This window comes from Carassius carassius, chromosome 22, assembly GCF_963082965.1.
Source record: "Carassius carassius chromosome 22, fCarCar2.1, whole genome shotgun sequence".
Taxonomy (NCBI): domain Eukaryota; kingdom Metazoa; phylum Chordata; class Actinopteri; order Cypriniformes; family Cyprinidae; genus Carassius; species Carassius carassius.
Window position 1 is genome coordinate 2,320,958 of NC_081776.1, and position 21,403 is coordinate 2,342,360.

The 21,403-nt window shown below is 38.5% G+C and overlaps 1 protein-coding gene across 2 annotated transcripts in view; it reads left to right on the forward strand.

The window, feature by feature from the left end:
* The window catches only part of LOC132098668 (metabotropic glutamate receptor 8-like), a 181,965-nt gene that overhangs the window by 52,916 nt on the left and 107,646 nt on the right, over window positions 1-21,403 (forward strand). For both annotated transcript variants that reach the window (XM_059504771.1, XM_059504772.1), the window contains exon 3: window positions 17,272-17,488. In XM_059504771.1, coding sequence (XP_059360754.1) covers window positions 17,272-17,488 — 217 coding nt within the window. The remainder of the gene's footprint in view (window positions 1-17,271; window positions 17,489-21,403) is intronic.

Here is a 21,403-nt window from a genome sequence, read left to right on the forward strand (position 1 = left end):
TACCTACCCTGCCTTTAACATCTTGTGAAGTGAGAAACTGTGTGTTTGTAAGAAACAAATCCACGATTAAGACGTTTTTAACTTTAACCTATTATTTCTGGCTAAAATATCATGAAAATCCATAATCCATAATATTGCTTTCTCCAGTGGAAGTCATCTTGTCTGAATCAGGAGAGAAATCTGCACAGATCAAGAATCCATTGACGGCACCCATTCACTCCATAATTTTTTTTTTGTCCCTTTAAAAATCAACTTTAAGTAATTTTGATGAGAATGTTTTTGGTCCTTAAGTTGTGACTAAAAAGTAGTATAGAGTTTACTTTCATAAAATACTGCATCTTAAAACTATCTAGATACCCATTAGCATTGCAAAAAGAGTCGAAGTAGCCGATCTTTCCTGAGCGAGGAAGGACATTTAATATGGATGGTGACATTTGGAGGTCTTGAACTCCAGAATCCAGCGAAGCCAGACAGGCATTTTAGTCTCTGAACATTTTGCTGAGTTACAGTTTGTACTGTTCTGAGAGAAAGGATCTCACATATCGAATTAAGTGGAAGAATTTCTGCACAAAGACTGGAGTCTGTGGCTTAGATGAGCTAAGATGTGTGTTTTCTTTTTAATGAGAGTCTAAGGTCACAAGTAATGTTCGGAATGATATAGTACCGCACTTGCACACTGCCTACTTGAGTGTTTTTTTAAGTAATATAACAGGTTATTTTGCGCATTAAAACAAAATGAGATTTATTTGCATGTTAAATCAAAATTTAAAAAAATAAATAAAAAGACTGTGTGAGAAAATTATTGTCTGTGTGATCAAATGAGTAGAAAAGCAACACATTTTTTTCATGTTTTTATTTATAAAAAAAATTTCAAATTAAAGCCAAGTAGAAATATTAACATTTTACATTTCTACATACATTACACAATTCTTCTACATTACAATTCTTACTAATATATATATATATATATATATATATATATATATATATATATATATATATATATATATATTATTAAAATGAACCACGATTAAAATTATAAATGAAAATATAAAAATAAAACTTGTCAGTGTGATCAAACGAGTTGAAAAGCAGCGTTGTTGTTGTTAACTAAAACTGTTAAATGTATTAAGTACATAAAAGTTTAAACTAAATAGAAATACTGAAATAAAACTAATAAAAATGACGTGTGAAGTACATTACTAAAATAAAATAAAACAACCATTTAAAAAATACTGAAATGTGTGTGTATATATATATAACTTAAATGTAAATCTACATATAAAAATATGAAATATTAAAATATGATTAAAAACTGTAATAGTATAAATACTAAAATAGCACTGATTGTCAAAAGACATGCTGACTGAACACTGTTTTACAGTCCAGCACAGGAGAAGCATTATCCCAATGAAAATTGACCGCAAGCTCTTTGAATGCATTATTGTCTATAACATTTATTATTCATTTAAGCTTCAAAGCAGCTGCAAAAGGTCACCCTGTGTTTCCCTGAGCAGCGTGTTGGCACTTGTGGAGGTGTAAGAATTCAGTTTTAGAGAGACTCACACTGAGTGCTTGAGTGTTTGACATGACATGTTAAGCAGTTACAGCAGCATTAGATGCCATATGTCATGCGCCCCCCGCCATAATTTTAGTTTTAATTATGCATTCCATCTCATATTAATGAAGGAATATCATGTTGTCACACAGCGAGGCTATTGAAGTGAAAAGATTATTAAAACGGTGCATAAACACTTCCTATACATTTTAATCTGTCATCTTGCTGCTGAAAAAAGTCTGTATGTTATGTCAGCTACACTTATATTCATGATTCATGTCAGCTGCTTGGCTTAACTCAGCATACAAGTCATGAAACATCAAGTCATGTAAAGTCAAGAAGACTCACTAAGCACTGTAAATAGTGACTATAACCTCTGCTCTGACAACATTGTTGAGATCTCTTCTGAAACTCTAGGGCCTTTTTCATAATTTTGATGACGACCAAACATTATTCCACTCTTCTCTCCTATTCAAACTAAAATTGGGTTACAGTTAGAGTACAATGGATGTGAATTGGACCAATCCTTGAATGTTAAAAGACTCAAGAGTTTCAATAGTACAACCACAAGACATGAACTTAATTTTAATATGCTGGAAATAAAAAAAGGTTACTAACTAAATTTATATTAATCTCTAAAATCCTAAAATATATATACTGTATATTTGAGAGCTGTACTCTTAAATAATGAAAATAATTTAAAGGAGCATTTCACCCGTGGGAACATTGATCTTCATTGAAAGTGGGTCATATATGTAGTCGAAATCTATTAAAATTTTCGAATTTGGTGCCTTTTTGACCGAGTTATTACAGAAAGTAACTTTAGGGCTCATTTGTATGGAAAACCACAACTCCCACAATGCAACACATTTGCACAGCTCCACAAGCCACTCCCACTCCCAAGACATTGAGGACACAGTTAGCGATAAAAAAAACACTTACTTTACAGTTAGACGTCCATTTGTCCCTGCAGGCTTCGGCTGGCGTTTCCAGTTTACCTTCGGAATTCTGAAATATGTCTCCAGGACGCCTCTGTCCATATGCGGGGCGAAACTAGGATGGTTCACAACGCAAACATCCGTGTCTTTGTCTGCCTCGGACATTTCTTCGAGGAGAAATTGGCATCTTTGAAATTCTTGGCAGCAGACGGACTCTAGCTCTGTGTCCGTAGGCGCACAACGAGAGCACAGGCACCACCAGTCCGCGCCAGCTCGAGCACGCCCGGGCTCCTCGGACGCGACAGACAGGTCTCCGGCCTTGGCTGCAGCCGCCGCCTCCTGTTCCTCCATCAGCCTCAGCTGCTCTGCGCTATATTGTGGCTCGTATAGATAGCCACGAACATCTGTTTCGAGCAACAGACTTTGAAAATCCTCTTCTTCCATATCATGAGTTGTTCCTCCAGCCATTCTCGTAAATCTGACTCCATAAGCGCTTGTTAGCTTAGCTACATAGCTTCCAAACAAGATGGCGGATTTTCATTTTCGTTTCTGTAAGTTTAGTCCCACCCACTGATCTGTAATAGGCCTGTAGGGTGAGTGGGTCCCACCCCCTGGAATAATAATAAGCTAGTGTCTGTAGTCTATACACTTTTCAATGAATTTTGACTTCCTGCTTATTATGACACAAAATGACGATTTTTACGTCATAATAAGCAGGAAGTAAAACACTTAAATCCTTATTTCTCCCATCTCAGGGAAAAATAAAGGAAAAATCCATGATCATTATAATATATGACTGGGTTTCTAACAATACAAAGCAAATGGGTGAAGTGTTCCTTTAAAAGAAAAACAATGTAGGTGCTTTTATAAAGGCTTGGCATTTCTGCTTTGTTCCTTGTTTAGAAGAATCTGAAAAGTTTTCCACTTCTGAGTAAAATATTTTAGGTTAATGTGAGAAAATTTAAAATGTGAGTAAACGTCATTGACATTTAAAGTCGCGATTGTAAATTATACAATTAGCTTATTTTATATTATTATTTTACTTTGAGGTGGAAGAAATAATGTAAATGTGCTTTTATAAAATAAAAAAAATAAATGGCCCCATTCACTTCCATTGTTAGTGCTGAACATAAACCAACATTATGCCACAAGTGCTTCAAGTTCCTTTAAATTGCATTTAGGGTACATTTACACAACAATGATGTACTAAAAATAGAAAAGTTTTGCTTTCCGATGACAATGTTGTCAAAACGATCACCCTTCACACAGACCCGTTAAAATGACTACAAAGGATGTATTATGGATGCCAGACTAGTAGTTGGTAATGTAAAGAAACGCAATGTGTCTGCGTACACACACAAACCTATAGACTGAACATGTAACACACACGCACATTATGTCACTGTTTTCACAAAGTCACGTTTTTAATAGTTTACATGGAGATGATAACGGTATTGTTTTCAAAAAGCTTGTCAGTGAACAACAGCTCTGTGTAGTTAATGCTGCTCCATGTGAAAGTGTGCAGGTGATGGAGATTTACTGCTGATTAAAGAACCGGCTTTACTGACAAGATGCGCAATAAATATTGTGCAGCCCTACAATGCATTTTGGGGGCCTGATAACGAAACCTTTTTGAAGACGATACCATTATGGTCTCTGTGTAAACTACAAAAATATAAATGTGTGAAAACGGTGTCGTCACGTTCATGTGTATTAGTTTTTCATGTGTTGGTATGTGTGCAGGCAAGGTTGTGTTTCTTCTCCATCCACTGACCGGGAATTCATTATACAGCGTTTTTAGTCATTATCGTGGATCCATGTGAACGGTATTTTGACAACATTTTTGTTTGTATTTGTATGTTTTAAAACAATAACGTTATTGTCTCTGTGTAAACTACAAAAACACAAATTTGTGAAAATGGTGAAGCCCTACAAAGCAAAAAGGCAGTAACTGCATTTTTGGTCAAAAATTAGTTATTGTCATTTTCATGACATTCAAGGCATCCTTTGTTATGTGACAAAACATCTTATCTGAAATGTGTGTCGTTTTGGAGAAAAATGGTAGTTGTTTGTACAGTAACTACTTAGGCTGGATGACAGGATAACTTTGAAGTAATTTTTCTCAGTTCTGCACTCTGCGTAGTTACTGCCTTTTTGCTTTGTAGGACAGAATAGGTATGTGCGCATGTTCAGTGGTTTAGTAATTTTTGTGGATCCATTAGAATGCAATTGCTTTGACAACATCGACGTTGTTTGCAAAACTTTTTCATAAATGTTTTTTTTTTCGTTTTTAGTACATTGTTGAAGAGGAAATGTATCCCTAGGGGGAGTTTATATATTAATTTGGCTGTTCGTTTGAAAGCCAATGGGATTTTGAGGGCCTGAAAATGTTAACTTTTGAAAATGGGTTTCAAAGTTCATATTTTTGAAAATGATACCATTATTTTTATCTGTATAAACTACATAAACACTAATTTGTGAAATCGGTGAAGTCGTGCAAATGTGCATTACGTGTTCACTCTATAGACGCATAGTGTTTCTTTACAAAGTAACATCGCCAACTACTGGCATTAATAATACAGCGTTTTAGTCATTTTTGCTGATCTGTGTAAACAGGGGATAGTTTAGTTTAAGCAAAACTTGAAAAAAAAACAAACAAACAAAAAAACAGTTTAGGTTTAAGGTACATTGTTGAACACATTGTGTAAATGCCCCGTAGTCTTCACTCGTTCCTGTCGCTCATGCATTATCAAAGCCCAGGTCTACTTGTTAAATGCGTGAAAAATGAAGTCTTTGTTCTGGCAGGGATGGCTTTTTGATTGCCTTATTTTATTCAGCTCAGTGCCCAGTGGAGCGCTTTCACAGGCCACTGACGCACCTCCTTCCATCAGCTCCTTGTCAGCGGCGCAGCCCGTCTGATGGAGTCACCTGGTGGTTATAATATGTTGAGTTGCCATTGTCAGCTTTTCCAAACCATTCATGCTCACATGTGAAGCGGCATGCCTGTGGCTACGCTTTCATATCACAGCCTTGTGTGTTCGACTTTCAAATATGAATGTGTCCGCAGCAGTGCGCTGCAACAAAAAGATCAGGTTACAATCAGAGATGATATGAGAGCAATTAGATGGCATCTTGGCGTGCTGCCAATTGTGATTTTAATAAAAAATGCATGAGTGCGTCAGGCTGATGCGCCAAAATGTCCATATGCAAGCGGAGCCGGAAATGAAATCAACTTGATATTGTCGCAGTATTTATGAGAAACTTACATAATGGTGCAGGCTTGATCTTTTCCCCATGGTTTGCTTAAATTATTGCGTGTTTGGTGGTGTTAAAAACCCTGCAGCACTCGAGTATTGACCCACTCCACCACAGGTGGGATTCACAGCAGGAACCGGTCCACACTTGACAGCAGAAAGCCAATGTTGCAGACATACAGGATCCCTGATATCCCTCCTCTACTTAAGTACTAGAGAAACTGAAATGCTTTTTTCTTTTTGGGGTGTTTTCTAGTTGGAGTGCTTTTATTATTGTGACCGGACTTGCGTCCATGAACCTCTCCTCCTCCTGCTCTTAGTCTCGGCATTGAGGATTGATGAGAAGAAACTTTCAAAACCTCTTTCAAAACCTTAATAATGTACTTCTGATCCGAGTCCTGTTCCTGTTTGTGGCTTCCCATCATCTTGGCAATAAGTTGGCTGTCTGCAAACTTTAGTAGAAAACTAGACTTTGGAAGAAAAATGTTAGCCGTTATGGGTGGCTGCTAGGAGGTTTCATACTAGAAAAATCTAAAAGTTTTCTTTAAATTGGACAAATAACATTTTCCTACTTTCCATTTCTGCCTCAGAGTAAAACATTAAAATTAGTTGTGAGATAAAGTTTAAAATAAGATCAGAAATCATCTCGGTTACGTATGTAACCTTGGTTCCCTGAATAGGGAACGAGATGCTGCGGTGACGTCACCACGTATGGGAACACCTTCGGTGTGACGAATGTCTGAAGCCCTATACCATCCCGCCAATCTTATTGGCCAAATAGCGCGTGGCACCGCCCAGCATGCGTAAGCATATATATACCTGGTGCCGCGCGCCATTTACCTCAGATTTCATGACGAAGAAGAAAGCTATCAAGGTACGGCACGGCCAGAACCGCAGCATCTCGTTCCCTATTCAGGGAACCAAGGTTACATACGTAACCGAGATGTTCCCTTTCATAGGTCACTTCGATGCTGCGGTGACGTCACCACGTATGGGAACGCTATACCATCACGCCTGACGTACCTGATAGCTTGGATCCAAGGAAGCATCTGGTCAAGCGGAGAGAACCCGGGAGCCAGAAGCCATCCTCACATCCAGACTGTAAGACCTGATAAAAGTGCTCGGTGAGGACCAGCCTGCCGCAGCACAGATATCATCCATAGAAGATCCACTGAGAAAGGCTTGAGAAGAAGCCACTGCTCTCGTGGAATGACCTTTTACTCCTAAGGGCGAAGCGAGCCCGCGCGCCTCATAGGCCAAGGAAATAGCCTGCACCAGCCAATGGGACATGCACTGTTTCGTAACTGCATGGCCTTATTCTTATGTCCAAAACAGACAAACAGCTGGTCAGACTCACGCCATGGGGCAGTACGATCCACATAAGTCTTTAACGCTCTCACAGGGCAAAGACTTAGATCCCCAGACTCCGCCGCAGCAGGAGAAAAGCCTCCAGGACCACCTGCTGAAAGCGAAAGGGATAGATGCGACCTAGGGACATAATTAGGCCTTGGTCGCAACAACACTTCCACAGAGTCTGTGCTGTAAAAGTCAGGATTTATCCGGAACAATTCCAAGGGCTCAAACAGATGCCCTGATAAACCATGCAACACAATGGAAAAACCCATGAAGGGACCCGCACGGGGCGGAAAGGCCTCAGCCGTCGCGCACCCTGTATGAAGGAGAAATAGTGGATGACGGCCCACTGAGGCACCATTTATATATTCGTGGTAAGCTGAATGGCTGCCACGTAAACCTTAGGGTAGCTGGTGTCACTCCATCCAAAAAACGTTCCTGAAGGAACTCCAGTACTGACGCCACTGGGCAGTAAACTGGATCCATATTATGAGTTTCACACCAGGCCGTAAACAGTCTCCACTTGAAAGCATATAAGCGTCTCGTAGAAGCTGCTCTAGAATTCAGTATAGTCTCTGTAGTTTCAGCAGAAAGACCGGGACATATGAACTCACTCTGCTCAGAGGCCACGCCCGCAGATTCCATAGATCTGGCCTCGGGTGCCAAATCAGTCCCTGTGCTTGTGATAATAAATCCTGTCTGAGGGGAATCTCCCATGGAGAGCCCGCTAACAGATTGATCAGATTGATCAGATCAGGCGGCTGTGTGAACCGTATACACTGGCCATCTTTGCCAGCCTCCGCGCCGTCCCTCAAACTCTGAAGACTGGATTGTGCAGAGTGTCTGAGGGGGCGCGCGAATGATAGCTCAGTTAAATGACGCTCGAGGAGCCTTTGCTGCGAGACAGTCAAATGTTAGAGTGTGGAAACTGCAGTGAGAGGCTTAGATGTGCATTAGCAGTCCAACAGCGCTCTCTGGAGGCGGGCACAGTCCTAAGCAAACATGAAGGAAAAACGCATGCGTCACATTCGCTGCGTTTCGTTGTGTATAATCCTGAAGCGTATCCACGGCAGGATTTAATCCAACAAGATAAACATCGGGCCACGCCGCTAGCGAGAACGCGGTGGCTGTGTGAACCGTCATACGCTGGCCATCTTTGCCAGCCTCCGCGCCGTCCCTCAAACTCTGAAGACTGGATTGTGCAGAGTGTCTGAGGGGGCGCGCGAATGATAGCTCAGTTCAATGACGCTCGAGGTGCCCTTGCTGCGAGACAGTCAAAGTTAGAGTATGGGGACTGCAGTGAGAGGGTAGATGTGCATTAGCAGTCTAACAGCGCTCTCAGTGAAGGGCATAGTCCCTGGCATATTAACATGAAGAAAAGCGTGTGCGTCAAACTCGCTGCGTTTCGTTGTATATAATCCTGAAGCGTATCCACGGCAGGATTCAATCCAACAAGATAACATCGGGCCAAGCCGCTAGCGAAAACGCGGCGGCTGTGTGAGCCGTAATCCACCATTTGAAGAGCAAAACTGTTGATTAACGCGCTCGAGTGGGGGAGAGCGAGCACATGGAACTCCAGTGCATCACTGTATTCATATTCAAGCCGCACATATCGCCCCTAACCAACACCTCGTGCGGGGCCTCGGCGACCGCAGAAGCGAAACGGTGGGGGTTAGACGCGAGGCGACTTAAGAAATACACTCCAGAGCGCGGATACTTTCTAATGGCGTTAGTGCACAGGGGAAGTGTATGCATATTTTACTGTAGCCATAGGCTATCAAGGAGAGAACCTGTAGAGAGGCTGCAACGAACCTCTCATAAGTGCCTCCTCGTGATAACCCATCATACGGCTCCTACCTTTCGTTGACTCATCGCGTCCGCGGAGAGGAGTATACTGCTCGTAGATGATCGCTGAGAACGCGAGATAATAGGGCACAGAAGATTCGCTTCGTACTGAAGGAATGAAATCTGAGGTAAATGGCGCGCGGCACCAGGTATATATATGCTTACGCATGCTGGGCGGTGCCACGCGCTATTTGGCCAATAAGATTGGCGGGATGGTATAGGGCTTCAGACATTCGTCACACCGAAGGTGTTCCCATACGTGGTGACGTCACCGCAGCATCGAAGTGACCTATGAAAGGGAACTCTTTTTTTCCCCGTTTGTTTGTTTCAGTTATTTTATTTATCAAAATAGCCCAAGTATATATTATATTTTGGTGTAGTGTTAAGAAAATTTTGAAAAATTTAATGCCTAAAAATTGTTTTCTGTTTTCCATTTGCAAGAAAAGTGACAGAATTATATCTTTATTATTGTTATTACTATGTTTTATTTTATATTATTAAAATCTTTTTTTTCTTCTTTTTTTGTTCTTTGGTGGGAAAGTTAATGTAAGTGCTTTTATGATTTATCACTTCACATTTCTGCTTAACTGCACTTTGGAAATTGAACCCATTCACATACAGTACATTGTAAGAACTTCAAAATGTGTTACTTGCACATTTCTTAGAAATTGCTAGTAAATTTCACAAATAATGAACATTCTATACATCCTGTAAATATCCCATCATCCTCGTTCTTCATAAATGTCACTTGCATTTGAATTAATTGCAGTACTTTGATGTTAAATCCATTCCACCCCTAATGTAGCATGTTAAGTGTAATTTTCCATATTCTACTGAAAGTGGCACCAGTGCGGACACTCAATGCAAATCAAATGCCCCCTGATAACTTAAAAATTCAATCAGGCTTGCGCTCTGTGCGTGGCACCGCCGCTGAACTCCAGTATGTTACTTAATCTTTTCAATTACAGCCGCTGCTATGAATCTCTTAAGGCTTTTTTTTCACTACAGGAGATGAGAGGTTAAATTCAGTCTCATGTTTTTACTGTGAATGAGAGCCTACAATGAAGAATGTCTTAGTGTCATTGAATATAATAAAATCATAACATCGTAATGATTGCTCTTAGCTGTATGGCACGTTTGTGGTGCGTACGACATGTTATATTCGACTGTGGTCACTATATGAGCCACATTACAGAAGTGGTGCAAAATGCTGTCCCCCATACGTTTAACAAGACATTTATGGACAACTGACATATTTACAAAAATCAAGTTCATTACTATAAGAGGCAGTATAAAGAATGAATCTATTAACTTTGCATACATTTAAATATGGTGGTTTATAAGTTCTTCTCCCACCCTCTAACCATCACTTAGAAAATAAACATCTAAATATTTTTCCAAAAATTTTAAAACACCTCATCTTAAGCCTAGTCAAATTCTTATGAAATGTAGCTGACGTGGTATGTTCAGTTTCTTGCAAAAACCGATTGTTTTGCTTCATAAGATTTGCTTCAGCATACCAAGACATTTTGCACAATGCTATGCTTCCAAATTTGTGGGAACAGTTTAGGGGAGCCCCTTTTTTATTACAGCATTATTACTGTGCACAATCAAGGTCCATAAGGACAAGATTGAATGAGTTTGGTGTGTAAGAACTTGACCAGCCCTGAACCAAGCCCTGACATCAACCCCATCAAACACGTTAGGGATGAATTGGAACGGAAGTTGCGCCAGACCTTCTCGTCCAACATCAGTGCTGATCTCATTAAGGGTTAACTTGATAAATGGGCAAAAAGCTTCCCAGAAGAGTGGAAGATGTTATAGCTGCAATGGGGAGCCAGTTCCATATTAATGCCTATGCAGGTTTGAGATCTGACCTTTCCAGGTTTGACCACCTTGACAGAAAGAAAAATTTAACAAGGTTTCAACAAAGCCTTTTTAAGAAGGTCTGGATTAATATTCAAGAGCGGATTTAAGGACTTTATTAATATTATTTGAATTAGCAGTGGTGTATACGTGTGCCGCCATCACTTATTTCTGAATTTGAGTCAAGGCTGAAAGTAAATGATACTCTTCAAACCAGAGACCCTGAGCTCTCTGCCTTTAGCGCTAATCAACCCTTCAACACCAGAGCATCGAGCTGCATAGCAATTCAGCTAGTGCATTAGCGCTCACGCTCTCCCTTTCATTTTCATTCAACAATGTGATGGAGGCCTGCCAGGTGCATTGATATTCAGAGAGAGTCATCCAACTCCTCAGCGGCTCTGACTCAGTCACCAAATCCCCCCGCATGTTTGTCAGATTTGCCCATATTGCGGTAACCAGGAAGAAATTAGCATGGAGGCTAATGCCGAGGGAGCACTCTGGAAAGTAATTGAAGTGCAGGGGTGATCAAAGAGGAATTAGACAGAAGGTTTTAAATGGAAGAGCTGTGGGAGAGTTTGCTGACATCACGGCTGGGGATTATGATGCGTGTACCACTAGTAATAGTTATAAATGATGGCGTCTAGGGGTTTACATGAAAAGGACAACAAGGGGGTCTGAATTTCCCATGATGGTGGCTTTAAAGGGAAAGCTTCTAAAAATAAAAAAAGATATGTTTCTCATGAGGCCACTAATGATACGCTTGCGTTTGACAGAGATAAATGGAGGGCTGGTTAGAATGTGTTTAAAGCAAGAAAGTGGGCGAACACACTTTTATTACTGCATGAATATGTTGAGCTTTACATCTTATTAAATCTTATATTATATGAAGCATGTACATATGACTTTGTACTACTTCTTTATAGAGTAAGTCACAATTTTCTATACTGTTGCTCTAAATGAGCACCATAATTCTATTAGATAATCTTCATTATAAATGCACCTACACTCAAAAAAAATGCTGGGATATTTCAACCCAACTTTGGGTCAAATTTGTACTAAAAATGTAAAATACAAATTTAACCCAACTTTGGGTCAAATATGGACTAACCCAACAGTTGGGTAAAATTTTTACATTCGAGTCCAACTTTGACCCAAAGTTGGGTTGAAACAACCCAGTATTTTTTAGAGTGATATCTATGTGTGTGTATAGATAATTCATTAGCAGTATGCATAAATTAATAATTATATAAGCATTTTCTTACTTTTTCATGCCCCCTTTGTGTACCGTGTAATATATTGGATACAATTTTAAACCTATAATATAACCTATAATTCAATTCTATAATTTTGATAGATGGAAGTGATTTTACTTTCTATATCATTTCCCTATAATTTGCAATCTGGCAATTGATTACAAATTTAAATACAAAAGTATGTTTATTAAATAGCATCATTTTTAAGTGGTTAATTGTAATATTCTATTTGGGGTTTAATTTGGATTTTTTTACTTAATCAAATTAGTATTTTGTAAAATTCTTTATGCATTGTTTTAGAGTTCTATCAGTTGAGGTTTGCCTTGTGCTTCCCCCAAAACTGTCTTAATATATCTTAGATGTTTTGTTTTGTTGGTTTGTCTCACTCAACAACTTTCAGTTCTACTGATCCGGTTCAATTCAGTATGCAGTCAGTATTTCTCTCACTGAGCAAAGACTTTAGCTCTTTATTTGAATCCCCTTCATTTTTTTGTGCAGATAATCAGAGCCATAAAAACATCTAATTGTCTGAATTACAAAATTCAGTAGAACCCTCCTGAGTATAATGAGTCGTTCAGGTCAAAGGTTATCTGTTCCTGTACAATAGCGGTACTGCATCCATCTTGAGCTTAAAGCATACATCTATTCATACTGTACATGAAGCGGTAATGTAAGATGATGGAGCCAGCAGTCTTGAGCAATCTCAACAGGCAGTTAAACCCCGTCAGCTAATCTGTCTCCTGCACTATCCGCAGCTCTGTCGTCCAGCCTTCCAAACTGACTGGCCGTCCAGATGACGGATGAAACTGTCCTTCGCTGTGATGCTGGAAGCCAGTGCGCAGCCACCTGCCAAGGCAGCGCGTCCCATTGAAGCCCATGTCGATGAGAGAGGGCACTGTGCCCTGCAATTACACCCTGCTGCTGCCATTATCACTAGCGCACAATGTAAGCGATCCAGCTCATTGCGGCTGAAATGGCCAGTTGCTGGGTGACATTCAGGGTTTGAGTTATTTGGGTCCTTTTTGCTTTATTGTGGTCACTGTGTGGCATCGATGGCATTTTTTGGACTCGTCGTATTAGTTGATGCTCTCGGTGAGCGTCCCATCCTTTGTGTCGTCATCTTTCTTTTGTCACTAAATGTGAGAGAATTTGTGTATAATGTTGCAGTGATGAGCAATTAATCCAATCTATTGTTTTAGCACAATGACAAATGCTTACAGCTCAATTGCAATGTTTTTTTCGGTCCAGCTGATATTTGTCAGAGATCCAGGATGTCCACTTGAATGTGATGTTATGCCCGCAGATGATGCCTTTGTTTGGACTGAGAGGGATTAATGACATGCTTCTCCACATCTTTTTGGCCTAAAATGAACACAAAACATTTTTGGTTGGAACCGCTGTGCAAATTAGTCTTGTCTTTCAGGGGGTTAAACCGCTTTAAAGTTTCATTTGGGATAATTTTGGGATGTTGTTGGTTGAGGATAATTATTTTTTAAAATGTAAATTAAATTATTTGATTTTATTTTTACTTTGAGAACCTTCCAATTTTTGCACCAGTGCTTGAGTATTGTTCTCAATCATTCTTCAGTGTTTTCTTAATCTTAAAAAAAATAAAAATAATAATAATACAATAATATATAATCTTACATATAAATATAATTATATAAATAGTTTGTTAATATAATTATATAATTTTATGTTTATATTTGTAAATTAAACATATATATATATATTTTAAGATTTATTTATGAATATTTCATTGTGCTTTTGGTTGAGGTTTGTCATTCTTGTAAAACAGGACATTTTGGGTCGTACGGCAGTGTCTTTAGGCTGAGGATCAATCTATGATCCAATCTGCGATCAATCTATAAAACGCCGACACAGAATCATTATATTAGGCTATTAAGACTTGCCTTCAGATAATATATTGTGAATATTTTATCTTACTAAGTAAGATTAGTTTAAAGTAGTATTACATAAAAAAGGAAATGTGAAATTTTGTAAATGTATATATATATATATATATATATATATATATATATATATATATATACAATTTTGCACATTTCTTGCATTGCAAGGTAGTGTTTGCATAGAAAATCTTTTTATTTTATTTTATGTGGCAGCACTTAATAATCTCAATATGTTTTTCAATGGATTTCATTGCATTGCACTGCATTGCATTGTGTGTGTTTTTGTGGCCACAGGAAATCTTACATTTTGTGTCAAGGCATGTAATGACACTTTGTTTAATCTCATCTTAATCTTTTATTGAATTGAAATTTACTGAATTGAATTTTTATAGAATTAGCTTTTTTATGCATTGAAAATCTTCAGGTATCAGTGCTTGGGGATTGTTCTTGAAGGGTTACTGTATGTAAGAATAATAATAAAAAATAGCATTTAAAATATGCATTTTAAGGCTTGAGATTTGGTAGCAACGAGGTTTTGGTCTGTTGTTTTTCTTTTATTGCATGCATAGATGGACACACACATTCATAAAATAGCACGTCTCATCTACTCATACAACACAAACTCTATTGGGTATCAGTGTGTGTCCTCAGATCAGTGTAAACACACAAGACACATTAATCAATGCAGCTGTAATTACGTGAGGCTGCTCGTTGTGTTTGTGGGCGTGTATGAGGCCACGCTTGCATTTGCACCCTTTGTTAAGTCCATGTCTGCCTTTCACCATCTGGATGTTGGACAATAAAGGTCTGAGCAAGGGTTAATTAGCAGTTCTGGAGAACCATCTATCAGCCACTCAGCCAGGCAGCTCTATTATCATGAGACTTAAACACACACACACACACACACACTGTTCAAGTGAATGCACACGCACATATATTTGTGTTTGTGGGATGTGTATGAACCGATATTATACCCGTGACATCCAATCCTGCAATCCTTCATTTGACCTCTATATACGAAAATGCAAAGAATATGCAAATTATTTCAAAAGTGCAGAGCATTTTGGGAGAGTTGTTTGTGAATGCATTGATTAATTTCATATATTTATATTTATATACGCTAGTTTTTTTTTTGTCTTTTAATGGAATGTTGTGGGTTCAATACAAGTCATGCATTATATAGCACTGATGTCAATTATCATTAAAAAATATTGCTTTTACAGAAAGGCACTTAAAATGGAAGTAGACAAGGTGACATCTAGCTGCAAGATTATAAAAAATATATATCAATATGAGACTATTAGCATTATACCACAGTTTTTGCTTCTCAAAATTTTAACAGGTATGAGTTGACATGCAGTAGTAATCTGTGGTAACTGACATTGTTACAAATGCTGTCAACAGCTTTTATCTTTTATTCATTAAGGCAGACTCGGGTTGGCAATTCTCTGAGGATTAATAGGTCTTAAATGCTCAAGGATCTCGTGATCACATCCTGTTTTTTAATCCCACAGATCTGTCACAAACATCCCATTTTTTCATTCTTATCTTCCAGCCTGTCGTCTATGGCCTCGGGTCTGTTATGTTCCTCCATTTGCACATCTCCGATGGCCTGTTCTCTTAATACAAATGCATTTGTGCGACAGCATGCAGCAGCATTTTCATGCATCATTCAGAGATCCTTGTTGTGTCGAGGTTCTTTTAAAGTGCTTGTACAGAACATCATGCTGAGCTCTTTATAGTAATGTTTTTATCCGCCGGTATCATAAACTCCAACTTCTCAATATCTGCTCAATATTTAAGTCCAGCGAGCTTTAAAACAGGTGTGTTAACGAAATGCATTGGAGACTATTACAGTTTACAGGTAAACTTTTTTCTTTTATATGTTAAGTGTTTGTTAAATTATACAGCGATAGCTTGAGGAAATGTTGAAAAAGGAGATAACAGGTTTGGGTTTACTGACTCTAAAAAGCAAACACTTCCTATTTAATAATTAGTAGTCTAGTGACTCTTGCAGGTAAAACAGACTTTTAAAAAATATTGTATTTTAAATTTTTGTTTTGATTTGATTTATTTAGTAGCTGAGGAAAATTTTTATTAATTTTATTTTGTAATTTAACTTGACCTTTGGTGGTAGTCCTATAAGATAAATTGCTGGTTTAATGTTATGAGTCTTATTGGAAATTTTAACATTTAATTTAATTTAATTTAAAGCTATAGCTGAGGCACATTTGGTTGAATTTTATTTTTTTTATGTAACATCACCAATGTTGGTATTTGAATTAAAATTAATTCTTCAAATAAAGTGCAAAGGATCTATTGTGTTATTTGTGCAATAAACCAAGAACTTGAAGAATTTTTGTATTTTTAAGTATAATGCAATAAAAGAGGAGTTGTGTTTCCTGTATTTAGGTTTCTTGGCCTCTTGGGTGTTGTCTTGTTTGTGTTGTCTTTTTTCAGGAAATATTAATGAGCCACTACTGGTATATGAACATTTGCATTGCATTATGGTTAACCTTTTCAGATGAGTGAACCTTGCAAAAGTTTGCTTGGCATCTTTTTAGCAACATCTTTTTTTTGTGTTGACGCTGAGAGCATTTTTTTTTTTGCATGCTTTCAAAGTTGTCACGTTTATCAAAATCTATCAGTCTTACAGTGTCTGATTTCAATTTTCACTCCTCAATGTTGGAGATTTGATGTATTTCTCAATGTCACAGTTTTGTTCAGCATCATCACTCATGAATCTACTCGATGCAGCTATCTGCACTCATACAGTGATGTTCCTCAAGCACTTTGTGGCTAAATATTTTCTTATTTACAGCTTCAAGCGGTGAAAGCACAGTCTAGGTGATTGTGTACCGTCACGCCATCGGGGATGTTTGGATTTAACACCGTTTGTGTAGCTTGACGTGAGCTGCATCTCAAAACTGTTTTGTAACTGAATCCTTCAGAATAATTCAGCCGTGAGCTTCTTTGACCTCCTACTGTCCTCTTTCTCTAGACAATTAATCTTTCAGTCAACTTCCCACAGACTCCACGACATGTGGGAATATATATATTCCTGCGTCATGTGGAGTCTGTGGGACATATATATATATTTTGTTTAAATAAAGGAGAAATGCGATGCTGCATGGAATTTGGCCAAAATTGGGTATAATAGAAGGCAGCATAAGATTGCCTTTGAGACAAGCAGGTCACTGGATCTGGAAACGCATGCCTCTTTCTTCGCTGTGAAGCAAGAGATCCCCGTCTCTGAACTTTGAACTCTGATCTTTCTTCTGTTCTCTGCAGATTCCTCAGATCAGCTATGCATCCACCGCTCCGGAGCTGAGCGATAACACTCGCTACGACTTTTTTTCCCGTGTCGTTCCCCCGGATTCCTACCAAGCCCAGGCCATGCTTGATATTGTTACGGCGATGGGCTGGAACTACGTCTCCACACTGGCTTCAGAAGGAAACTACGGGGAAAGCGGCGTGGAAGCATTCGTGCAGATCTCCAGAGAGATGGGTAAGATGGCTTTTCCAAGATTGGCTTGATGCATTGATGAATTTGAACCAAATTCCCGCTTCAAGCAACAAACTTGTTCCTTGTTTTTAGTCCCAAATACTAATCAGCAGTGTGAGATTAATTGTGTGGTGCATGCACCGGTTTGACAGAAGACAAGTCACTGAGTGTTTTATTGTGAACAGGTCTTGTAGTACAGAATAGTTCACCAAAAATGTTTTATTTACTTCCCTTCAGGCCATCCAAGATGTTGATGTGTTTTTTTCTTTATCAAATTTGGAGAAATAGTATTCCATCACTTGCTCAGCAATGGATCCTCTGCAGTGAATGAGTGCCATTAGAGTCCAAACAGCTGATAAAGTCACAATAATTCACAAGTAATCCACACCACTGGTGAAGTGAAAAGTTGTGTTTTTGTAAGAAACAATCATCTTACAAATTCATCATTAAGATGTTAAGATGTTAAGATGTTTTTAAATTCAAACTGTTGCTTCTGGTTAAAACACTAGTCCATAATAAGGCAACCTGTTTGGACAAGGATGAAGCGTTATTATGCAGTACAGACTCATGGTTTGAAGTTAAAACTCTTTTAGTGATGAATTAATTGTCAAAAACATGAAGCTTTTCGGTTCACAATATGTTAATTTATAGAGTGGAGTAGTGTGGATTACTTGTGGATTATTGTGATTGTGTTTATCAGCTGTTTGGACTCTCATTCTGACGGCACCCATTCACTGCAGAGGATCCATTGCTGAGCAAATGATGTAATGCTACATTTCTCCAAATCTGATAAAGATCACATCTTGGATTACTTGAGAGTAAGTAAAAATTTCAGCAAATTTTCATGTTTGGATGAACTATTCCTCTAAGGCAGTTCTTGCATCAGTTTGCAGTCTGGAGGAGTTGGCGATAATTACTAGAAGTCTGGTAGTGTGTAAATGATCCTCAATTACTTTCTATATGATACACAGTTTTTCTCTTTAACCAAAGTGGACAAGTGTGTAAAGCCTAGTGTTTTAAAATCTGTATTTGTTTATCTTTTATTCATTAAGGCAGGCTCGGGTTGGCAATTCTCTGAGGATTAATAGGTCTTAAATGCTCAAGGATCTCGTGATCACATCCTGTTTTTTAATCCCACAGATCTGTCACAAACATCCCATTTTTTCATTCTTATCTTCCAGCCTGTCGTCCATAACCTCAGGTCTGATATGTTCCTCCATTTGCACATCTCCGATGGCCTGTTCTCTTAAGGCCTAAAAAAAAAAATTGTTTGGTTCCGGTTTCCGACCGACCCTGTCAATTTATGTGCGACCCAAATTTATTTTATGAGACTGGGGAAGAACGGTCTTTCACACATCGTTAATTAAATTACAGTTTCCTTTAAATGCTGTTTTACACTTAAGTAATCCGTTAAAAACCATTAAGTATTGCATCAAAACCCTTTAACTGTCAATTCCTAAAGTGAGCTATAACTTAAGGTTTGGAAATCGTAACATTAAGAGAAACACGGGGGGGGGGGGGCAACAATATATCGCGGAACAGAGAGGGCACTGACAACATGCTGACAGACAGGACATTAACATTACCAGCTTACTTTTAATATGAAACAAAGTCTCATTTGGTTATTTCACCTTTCAAATGTGGTCATTTTTTAAAGAAATGTAAACAATAAATACCGTTTTGTGGCTCTTGAATGTGTCGAACAGATCGCTGTGAGTTACATCATCAGTTAAAACTAACTGATCATCTCTTGCTTCTAGTTAATTTATAGCATCAAAATCAAATAAACCACATAAATGAACATAACAAAGAATGTTGTTTGACTACAAAAAGATGTCTGTACACTCCGTTTTTCAAGTTCAAATCCTCCATGTTAATCTACTATGAGATCGCCTGTCAAACTCCCGCGAAGGCTTTTTGTGTGTGTGTGTGCGTTTTGCGTGTCTATGGCAACAACAGACTTTAAACGGGAATACAGAATCACTGTCGTAAAAGTACCGGTACACACATTTAAAATCAGCGCGCGTGTGTGTGTGTGTGTAAAACTGCCACTGGAGAAAAAAAAAAAATTAATAAAAAAAAAATAAATCCCTACCGACCAATGACCTCAACTGACAACCAACCGGAACCAAACTTTTTTTTTTTTTAGGCCTAATACAAATGCATTTGTGCGACAGCATGCAGCAGCATTTTCATGCATCCACTCACCTAAGCAGGGAAGCATATTGTTATTCTTATCTTGCACATTTTTATCTGCTAGGCGTGTACATAAATTGAATCCATTTAATTAAATCTCACTTGTTAAACTAAGGATAAATTGGGATTATGTTGGTAACCTACTGTAGTGTTTCTGAACATACCGGGTACCCTGGGGACTGTCTGCTCTTTCACGTATTGACCGAAATGTCATGGATGGTCTTGATTTTGTAGGCGTTTGGGAGTCGAAGTGCTCTCGGTTGAGTGTCCAGCTGTCTTCTGTCTGTTCAGTGGATGTTGACATTGCTCATAGAGGGCAAAGGCGATGTAGACCGACCGCTGGGAGCCAAGTGTTTGTTGTCCACGCAGCAATGAGAGACTTAGTCTTAGAAAAAGTACACGAGATGAAGTGAAATCTTGATTTTAGCATGTGGTATTTCAGCATAAATCTGCATCTTATTCACTAACCGCCTGAACAGGTGTTACATGCAGTCCCTTCAAGATCTCAGGAAATGCCACTCCATTTGTGACAGCTTGCATTTTTTTTTTCATTTTTTTTTCCACAAAAGCATTTAATAAAAAAACATTACCCTTGGATTATGTCAGAAGCTTTAAATAATGGAGAAGAGTGTTACAACTGGGCATATTTCCAGACTCTTTGTGGTCAAGTGAATGTTCTGCATTTTAAAGCTCTGTTCAGGTGTTTAGGACCATAGTAGTGCACTATGGTATTTCAGATAGTAGTAGTCTGCTTATAGTTGGCATTTACTACTTAACTTTTATTGCAAGTTTACCCCAGAAAGACAAACATGGGTCAGCAAGCTGCCTAAGCAGCCGTTCAGACTGAATGGGAGGGTGTAAAACTGACTCTGTCTAGTCCGCTAACCACATCTTCTACAGGAATTATGGTGCTAACCGCTAGCAAATATGACCTGATGCTGAAGTAAAGTATGGAATATGGGTGAGAGGAGGACATGGATGGACAGAAATGATAATGATAGGCTTTAACACACAGTCCCTTCTCCTCTAAAGCCCCTCTACGCAACAACCCCCCCCCCCTTCACCCTACGTGATAAAATTATAGCTATTACTGAGACCCTGCTGCTCCGCAAATGCAAATATCACACAGCTGTACTAATCGCACTGTTTAATTGTGCATTACAAATTCATGAGTGATGGAACACATTTGTGTAATAACATCCACTTTAGCATCCTCCGGACTCCAGTGTTTACCATCACACGTAGCTACTGTAACTACTTAAGAGACTCGCTGCTCCTCATTTAAAGTAGTTAACCACAGTCTAGCCAGAAGCTATGCTTTTGAATATGCACGAGTTTGTAGTACCGATTACTTTATTTTTTGTAGGAAAACCATAGTAAAAGCAAAATTTAACCATAGTCTTACTACAGTATGATTTTACAACAGTAACCATTAATTAATAGTTTTTGATGTAAAACCATAGTAAATGCAAAAGTACCCATGATTTTACTACAGAGTTTAGATTTTTTGCTGTAAAACTGGTTCAAGTCTTCCAGCTGTAAAGTGAGAGGTGGATTACACCAAGAGAAAAGAATAGAACAGGCATGCAATTAGCTGCTAAACGAATGTCATACAACAAGTGAATGAAAAGTCAATAGCTTTGCAACAGTGATGCCCTCATTGTAGTTTCCGCTAATGGCCAAGATGATTGAGATCTTCCTCGTGGCTTGTCACTACTTCAG